This window comes from Apis dorsata, unplaced genomic scaffold (assembly GCF_000469605.1).
Source record: "Apis dorsata unplaced genomic scaffold, Apis dorsata 1.3 scaffold_468, whole genome shotgun sequence".
Classification (NCBI taxonomy): Eukaryota; Metazoa; Arthropoda; class Insecta; order Hymenoptera; family Apidae; genus Apis; species Apis dorsata.
The window spans coordinates 152,798-161,800 of NW_006263707.1; the positions used below are offsets into that span (position 1 = coordinate 152,798).

General features: G+C 25.4%; 3 protein-coding genes across 4 annotated transcripts; 2 read left to right on the forward strand and 1 right to left on the reverse strand.

Moving 5' to 3' along the window:
* Positions 1–29: 29 nt before the first annotated feature.
* On the reverse strand, positions 30–1,672 carry LOC102670634 (protein YIPF1). The gene is made up of 4 exons (XM_006619971.2): positions 1,292–1,672; positions 753–1,138; positions 503–683; positions 30–437 (listed from the first exon to the last, which is right to left on the reverse strand). The coding sequence occupies exons 1-4, from the start codon at positions 1,491–1,493 to the stop codon at positions 268–270; spliced, it is 939 nt and encodes a 312-aa protein (XP_006620034.1). The 5' UTR covers positions 1,494–1,672; the 3' UTR covers positions 30–267.
* Positions 1,673–2,058: 386 nt separating this feature from the next.
* On the forward strand, positions 2,059–5,373 carry LOC102681956 (zinc transporter 9). The gene is made up of 11 exons (XM_006619970.2): positions 2,059–2,246; positions 2,434–2,926; positions 3,065–3,251; positions 3,345–3,427; positions 3,631–3,754; positions 3,838–3,976; positions 4,078–4,401; positions 4,492–4,704; positions 4,776–4,910; positions 4,971–5,084; positions 5,180–5,373. The coding sequence occupies exons 2-11, from the start codon at positions 2,506–2,508 to the stop codon at positions 5,222–5,224; spliced, it is 1,785 nt and encodes a 594-aa protein (XP_006620033.1). The 5' UTR covers positions 2,059–2,246; positions 2,434–2,505; the 3' UTR covers positions 5,225–5,373.
* Positions 5,374–5,491: 118 nt separating this feature from the next.
* Positions 5,492–7,370, forward strand: LOC102681743. 2 transcript variants are annotated; one of them, XM_006619968.2, is made up of 5 exons: positions 5,492–6,218; positions 6,283–6,617; positions 6,687–6,805; positions 6,870–7,050; positions 7,115–7,370. In XM_006619968.2, exons 1-5 carry the CDS (start codon positions 5,732–5,734, stop codon positions 7,292–7,294), a joined length of 1,302 nt encoding a protein of 433 aa, XP_006620031.1. In that variant the 5' UTR covers positions 5,492–5,731; the 3' UTR covers positions 7,295–7,370. The 2 variants fall into 2 exon arrangements, with proteins under 2 accessions (XP_006620031.1, XP_006620032.1); XM_006619969.2 differs by having other exon boundaries at positions 5,492–6,212.
* The last annotated feature ends 1,633 nt before the right edge of the window (positions 7,371–9,003 follow it).

Sequence of the window (9,003 nt, forward strand, 5' to 3'; positions counted from 1 at the left end):
ATGTTTTTAATAAACACTAGTGCCTCAAATGTGACAAATTTTAGTTATTTTCATTTATTTTTTGCTCACAGGTATAGTATAAATACTACATCTACATGCACAAAAACGGAATTAACTTTCAACGAATATGTGCGATTTTATCATTCCATTTTTTATCAGTCAGTATTTATTGGAATAAATGTGCTTGCCAATATTATCGGCAACTTATTATAAAATATAGATGCTTTCAAATCCACCATTGTTGACATATAACAAATTGAAATATAATTAACCAGAATGATTATTTGCACCTTGATTTCCTATAATTTCTGTTTGTATTTGTGTTGTGTGTTCAATTAAAGTCTTTGATGGTATATGAAAAAAGTATCGCATAAATCCTATTGCCAATAAAAGGTGCATACCAAGGATTATTACAATATACATTATCCTATATCTGCCTGAAAATTAATATATTCTATCAATTTATTCTCATTGTTTTAGGAATATATTTATAATGTAATACCTGTTATTAAAGGCAACAAAGACCTTAGTAACACCCCTCCAGATAAAAAAGTTGCTACTACGACTAAACTCCACTGCAGCCATTCAATTTGAATTGTCCAAAAAAAAGCTACAGGAATATAAATAGCCAAAGAATAACCATAAAGACATATAAGTTCTAAAAGACCAGGAGTTGCATAAGACTAAAATAAAAGAATATTTCTTTGAAAATTATTATATATTTAAAAAAAAATAAATAGACAATATCAAACCTCAATTAATTCCTCCTCTGTATCTCTTGTGCTTGTAGTCCATTTTAGAGCTCCCCACAAAGTAAGTGGTAATAACCATGCATATAAAAATATACAGGTTGCAGCATAAGATACAATATGAAATTCATACCTCCAATGATATTTACTTGAATTAGCTGTTTGTAAATAATCAGCCAGATTTCCACTAATGGCAATAGAAAATATTAGTGTAACACAAATCCAAAAAGGACCATAAAGATCTGGATTTGGTCTAATATGGGATATCAAATAATTTTCACTACCATGTGGAAACATAGATCTTTTAATTCTTTCTACCACATCATTTGTCTTTACATTAAAGAACTTTTGATAATACTCTATTGTCCAAAAATTGCGTGATGAATTGGCTAGAAAAGAAAAAATAAAATTTTAAAAACGTGTCTAATCAGACATCTAATATTGAAAGTATTTTAAATTATAATATCTATTATGGAAATGACAATACGAATTAAATTCGTAAAATTATCTAAAACTGAATAAAAGATTTTAAAAGCATAAACCTTCATTTTTATCAGGCATTCCCTGAAGATCTTCGATAATACCAATGCCTGAAGTGTCACTTGAGAGGTTATTAAAACCTTGATGAGTGGTCGTGTTAATATCCAATTGTGCTTGAGTAATATTTCCTTCATGATTTATTGAAGGAAAGTCTTGAAACGAAATAAACTGTGAATCACTTGCTTTTGATTGATTTCCATCCATAGCTATTTATTTTGTGTTGTTTTTTCCTATCCGTTTGACAAGGGCGCAGCATACATATTGTAAAAAAGATATATACGTACACGCAACTAATAATCAACCAATCGAAATTAAATATTAATTAATATTTATTGGTATATTTTTTTATATAATTTTTTATAAATTAATGGATATAAAAATAAAAAATATATATATATATTCTATTATACGTATCAATAAACTTATACATTTAGAACTGTGTGTTGTCTTGATAGACAATATATATATATAGATAATATATATACAAAACAAATCTTGTTATATTTTTCAATCCTATATAAATAAAAATGTATAAAATTAACTTTCTATTATTAAAACAATTGTGAATAAATTAATAAAGTGATTAATATCCTTGATATGTTTATTTTAAGATATATTCTTATACTTCGTATTAAATTCGTATTTTTATTTTTAATATAATTAATGCAATCGTATGGTATATAAAAAAGATCGAGTAAATTAATTAATAATAATTATAATAATAAATGACTATGTAAAAAATCAATTTTTGTCATTAAATTTTTTTGAATTGCATCGATGTTTTATTATCCATATTGGTACTGATATATTGGACAGTAGCTGATTAGCTTTATGACAGTTTGAAGGATTTTTATCGAACCGTTTTTTTTAAATATCAATTTGAACACTGAACAGTATTTTTTTTAATAACATTATCAATAATGTATTTTATTGTATAAAATAAGATAATGTACGAAGGTAAAGAAATATTTCAAAATATGTTCTGTTTTTTAATCATTTGTAACTATTTTAAGATTATTTAAATTTTAATTATTTTATTCTTATTAATAATTAAAGAAGAATTTTATTATATATATTTACAAAATACTTAAATAAAAAAATAATTACTAATAAATACATTTAAATATTATTCATTTTTGAATAGGTTAGATAATTCATACTTTTTTATAAAATTGTGTCCTTCTGGAATATTTGGCAGCAATCAAGTACTGAAAACATGATACAACGAGCTCCTAATCTTCTGAAATTTCTTCAAAATATTAATTATTATAACAAAGAATGTTTATATATGTTTCAAGTGGGATATGCAAAAAGACATACTAGTACTTTGATAACATATAATTATAATATAGGAGGTAAATTGCATAGAATTGCAAATCCTCAAAAGATTTTTAATGCAAAAAAAAGAGAACATTCACAAAAATGGAGGTGGATTTTTGTTACAATGTCCAAGCCAATATCTGTCATTGCAAAAGTACAAAAAGAAGATACAGGAAAGATAAATAAACAATCAGAAAATAATGTACAACAAACAATAATAGAATTAAAAGAAGAAAATTTAGGACAATTGAAAGAAAGAAAGTTAGATGTTAAACCTGATGAAGCTAAAGAAGGTCAACAAAATTTGAAGACAGAAGGTACAGAAGGAAATATAGTCAAAAAAGTATAGTAAAAAATTTTTTTATTGATTTTTAATTTTTTTTAAAAATCATTATATGTTTTTATTTTTGCTATTATTTATATTCATATGTTTAATATCATATATTTATTTATAGCTAAAAAGAAAAAGATGGATAAAAAAGTATCATCTTTAGAACGTAATTTTATTACACCAGTTAGAGCAATGTCTGATTTTTTATTGAAACCATCTGATCTTGAAAATCTACCAAAGACAAAAAGAAGATCACCTTATGAATTTGAACCTCCAATTACTGTTTATTGGAGAAAAGATGTAGAAGCTAAGTAAGATATATATTTTAAGTGAAATATAATGAAATAATCATTCTTATAATAAAAATTACACAATAACATTTAAGATTCTGTAATTACTTTCAGAGCAATAGAAGTTTGGGGATCACGAGAAATTTTAGAAAAAGAACTTCTTAAAAAAGAACTTGAACGGAAAGCATATCAGCAAAGTAAGAATAAAATTCTTTTTTTTTAAACATAATAAATTTTAAATTTTTGTACATATATTTCTATGTATGTTTAAGATTAAATCTTTATAAATAGATTAATATATTATTTAAATTATAGTTAAAGCTTTATTTCATTTCCTTTTTACAGATTCATTTTCATGCATTAATTAATCTTTTAACTTAAATATTTTATCATTTCATAGATATATTTACTGTCAAACGAAGATTAAGAGATTATAGACGAGAAATGGGTAGTAAAACCCAAATTTTTGAACAGGAAGGCCTTCTTGGAAGATCTGGTAAAGTGGTTTTAACTGCTATTGCCATGTAAGTACTATTCTTCATTTATATTTGAAAATATTTCTTTTCTTCTATTAGCTTACTAAATTAATCTTTAATACATTTTTTAGAAATGGTTGTAATTTTTTATTTAAATTGTGTGCTTGGTTGTACACTGGTTCGCACAGTATGTTTTCGGAATGTGTACATTCTGCTGCAGATACATGTAATCAGTTAATATTAGCATATGGTATTCATAAATCAGTACAAGTATGTATATTATGTCATATAAAATTAAATATGTATATATATAAATAATTATATATATAAAATATTATAATTATATTATATTTGAAATATTTTTTTTTTAGACTCCTAACCCTGATCATCCATATGGTTATACAAATATGAGATACGTATCTTCTTTAATATCTGGTGTTGGTATCTTTTGCGTTGGAACTGGTCTATCGATTTATCATGGAATCCATGGTCTTTTTTATCCTTCGCCAATAGAATCTTTTTATTGGGCATATTTTATAATATTTGGTTCTTTAGTATCAGAAGGAGCAACTTTATTAGTAGCAATACAATCAATAAAAAGAGGAGCGGAAGAAAAACGACAGACATTTAAAGAATATGTATTAGCAGGACAAGATCCATCCGTGAATGTTGTACTCACGGAAGACTTAGCAGCGGTATTTATTAGATAAAAAAAAAAAAAAAAAAAAAAAAAAAGAATAGAATTAAATATAATTGAACATAAAATATTCTTTTAAAATTTATAGGTGATTGGTCTTGTATGCGCAGCCGCCTGCATGGGTTTAACTTCTCTTTTAGAAAATCCAATGTTTGACGCAATTGGATCTCTTTTGGTTGGTGGTCTACTTGGTGCAGTAGCTGGATTTATAATACATACAAATGCTGCTGCTTTAATTGGAAGAAGTATATCTCAAGAAGATCTTGACAAAATTAACGCGGAATTGGAATCGGATATAATGGTAATATTTTTATCTTTGTATTTTATTAATTATAATTTTGAATAATTTTATTTAAATTAATTATTTATCAGGTTCGAGCAATTTATGACGTTAAAGGTATCGATATGGGTAATAATTTAGTTCGGTACAAGGCTGAATTAGACTTTGATGGAAGAGAATTAACAAGATCTTATTTAGAGAAACATGATCTTGTTGTAATGTTAAAGGTAATAGTCTTACATCCAAGAAATATTATATTAATTTTAAAATTTTATTCTATTCTTTAGGAAGTAACAGGCATGACAGATATAAAAGAATTGGAAGCATTTATGTTAAAACATGGAGAAGCTATTGTAGATATGCTTGGTGGAGAAATAGATAGAATGGAACTGAATTTGAAGGTATTTTAAAAAAATTTTATATCAATTTTTAATTTCTTAGTATATAATTTATTGTTATTCTTTAATAATAATTTTAATTTTTTTCTTATTTTTAGAAAAAACATCCAGAGATTCGACATTGCGACTTGGAAATTTTGTAAATGTTTCTACGCAATAAAACAGAACTAATAAATTAAACGTAAACTTTAATGTAAATAATGTTTCATAAAATTTGCGCAATGTATCGTATTTACTTTGTTGTATTTACATAATATTTATATAGATAGTATGCTTATTTTTCTTTATATACCAAAAAAAAAGCTAAATAAATGAATTTCTTATATATATATGTATATATTATATACTATAATATATACATATATATATACTATATACTATAATATATACTTCATATTTAATTTACCTTTAGATTTATCATAATTATTATAAAAAAAAATTGATGTCCTTAATTATCGATTTTCTCTATGTACTTATATATTTTAATGTATTGACAACAAACCGTTACTATAGTTACTTTCCCTATTTACGGAGAAATTACGGAGGAATACGCTGGTTATTAAACTGTTCTTGTTTCTAGTGAAGCGAATATATTTAAATATGATGTGTTCTAATTATGATACAATAAGATTCAATAAAGAATCGGTAGAATGAGTCGATCAACCGAAAGAATTCCAAAACGATGGAATATCTCGGAAATTCCACGCAGGAACGAATCAAGCAATACCGAGGAGTCTTCGTCACTTACCGACAGTACTCCGTATTCACCGTATCTCCAGAATACTAGCACACCTCTTAAAACTAGAAGGACAAATTTAGAAGAAATCAAAAAATCTCGAAGAGGACAAGAAAAATTTGAAGATATCGAAAAAGCGTCCTCTAATAAAAAAAGATTGGAAAGATTTCAGAAACATAGAAAACATATTAGTCGAAGAAAACAAGATAATGAAAGAGTTATTGAGAAGCAAAAAGAAGAACACAATCGACGTGATAAACGAAAACATGAATATTCTGAGGATTTTGGGGAAAAGAAGCAAAACAAAACGGATTCTGATTCAGAGTCTGATTCGGATAAAAATTATAGTGAAAGTGATTTGGAGAAATCGAAAAGAAAAAAACATGATTTTACAGGTAAAAGTAAATTGAATAATTTCAATAAAAAATTAAAATATTAAATATAAATTTATTTTTGTTTTATTAGGAGATAATGAATTACCGATTACAGAAATCTTAAGAAGATCACAAGAAAATACACAAAATAAATATGAAGAACAAGCGTCATTTCCTGTATTAAATACAGATAAAGTTTATGTACAGTATAAAGGTGGTTTCACTACTATGAAAATGAATCCATCAAAAGATCTATCCATGAATTCTTCTAAAAATAAAAAAATCGAAAAAGACGCTGTTGATCCTATTGATAATCGAAGTTCTCCACCTATAAAAATAGCCATTTCGATTCAACAATTTTGGAAAAGAGCAGGTCTTTTATGTCAAGGTATTTTAGCTGGTACAGCATTAATGCATTTTATAACGGTACGTTTTTTTGATGTAAAAAACTTTTTGTAATTGTGTTTTAATTAATTTTATTTAATTTTTTTTCAGTTATGCACAGTTTTTAGTAATTCCATGGAATTTATTGTAAAATATTCAAAATATTCCGAAATTTACACAAATAATTTCTCATTTCTTATCGCTTTATGCATTGTGGCAACATTTGATAAGTAAATTTAATTTATTAAAAAACTAATTACTCTTCAAGCTTTTAAATAAGATTGTATTTTTTAGATTTGATTTGGCACGATTCGATATAGAGCATCTACGTGAGCTTTATTTTGATTATAATAAAGCAATAATCGCAGTTCCTTTGTATCTGACCATTTTTTGCCTTCATCAAATTTGTGCAGAGATTGACAATAAATTAAGTTCAATCCATTATTACAATTCCAACATTTCTATATTGCAAAACGTAAATAAAAAATAATGTATTTGGTTTTAAAGCAAAACATTTTTTTATATTAAATATATTTTAGATCACTAATATTCAATCTCTTCTGGACGAATTGAATAACTGGCAAAAAATATCCATCTCGAAAGACGTACTTGCAATGTTTGCATGGTTATTTGTTGCTCTTGGTACCAGGGACGATTCATTTTTAATATATCTACAGTCAATGAAAAAATATATAAACGATATTGAGACTTCTGGATAATAAATCAATTTCTTTGGGATAGATATTTACTTAATTTATATTACCATCATATGGCATAAGGATAGCAATAGGATAAGGATAGAGATAAAATAAAAATATGGAAATCAGCACTATCTTCAGGATGCTATTTAAATAATAAATAAATAAATAATAACAAACAGTGATAAAAGGATAGAAATAGAATAAGAATTGATCATTGACGCCATCTTTTGAGTATCAAAAACATCTCTTCAAAAAGAGGATAAGATAGTACAAAGATTGAAAATCAGTGCCTCTTAAATATTTTTAGAAATATTATTTGAAAAGAATATTTTTAATATTTAAAAAATGACGAACAATTCTTACTCTTTCTATTTTTCTTCTGTTATTTTCTATTCTTGATTAATTAGTTTTATTTATAGGACTCTGAAAATGCGTTGATTTGTATATTTTTATTTTCTATCTTTTTTTTTTTACTGTATTTGCGTATTTGTTGTGCATTTATATGTTCAAAAAACTGCTTCAATATGATTAACAATTGAATTGGCGTAATTTTAAATTCATGAATAATTCAACTGTCTACTACATACTACATAAAAAATATCTATGAATACAGTTCCATATATTGTATAAAAATATTTGTGAAAAAATGTTAAAGAAATTATTTTTAAAATCTGTAGAGTTTACCATTTTTCTGATAGAATTGAATATAATTCTTACTCTCTAACATGTAAAATGTTTTGATCAGCATTTCAGAACATAGGATATAAAATTCTACTTATCGTTAGGTATATCCTCGTATCATTTATGTTTATGTTATGTTATATCATTTATGTTATATCATTCTATTTATTATAATAACAATAAGAATAATGTATTTATATCTTACGATTATAGAATACACAACTGAATAAAGATTAAAAAATTGCACTTTTTTTTGGGAAGACGTGTTTCTTTTCGAATATATTGAAGTAAAAGTTCTATCTTCAATAATTATGTTTTTTTAAGCTATATCAGAAATATTTAAGAAAATGCGATTCATACGATTTCAATATTTATTCGTAACAGAATAGGGTTTGATATGTACAATATTTATAAAGTTCTAAATTCTAACAGATAATACACATATATGTAATAAAATACCAATAAAGGATAAAATAACATGTGGCGCGATGTTGTAATAATAAAATATCTTCTTAGACTTTGTCTTGAGCGCGGCACCAAGTTGAGTCGACGATTACGTAAAGAAATTTTCAAGGTTTTCAAATAAAATAACAAAATGAAACAAGAGGATGCATTAAACTGTCGCATCAAAAAAAGATTAACGTTAAATACGTCGAATGCGTTTCCTTAAAACAAAATAAGGGAAGAGCATTCTTGCGCGTAATCGTCGATGCAACAAGTGCTCTCGTTGTATGACAAACTTTGCTATAAATAATGTGCGAAGGCTTTTATTAATCCGCGAAGCAACAGATAAATATATATACTATATATATATTATATTATTATATAATATATATATCATATACGAATAAATACTGTACGTACATTTACATCAGTTATCAGTTTTCTCTGCACGAATTTACAATCGGCGATATAATTTAAAATATTATCTCAACTTAACGCTAACTTTGTCAAGGCACTGTTTACAGTTCTATCCGAGGTCTCGATTCTATTGAAAACCATCGTCGTTCTCTTTTTTTTTTTTTTTTTTTTTTTTTTTTTTTTTT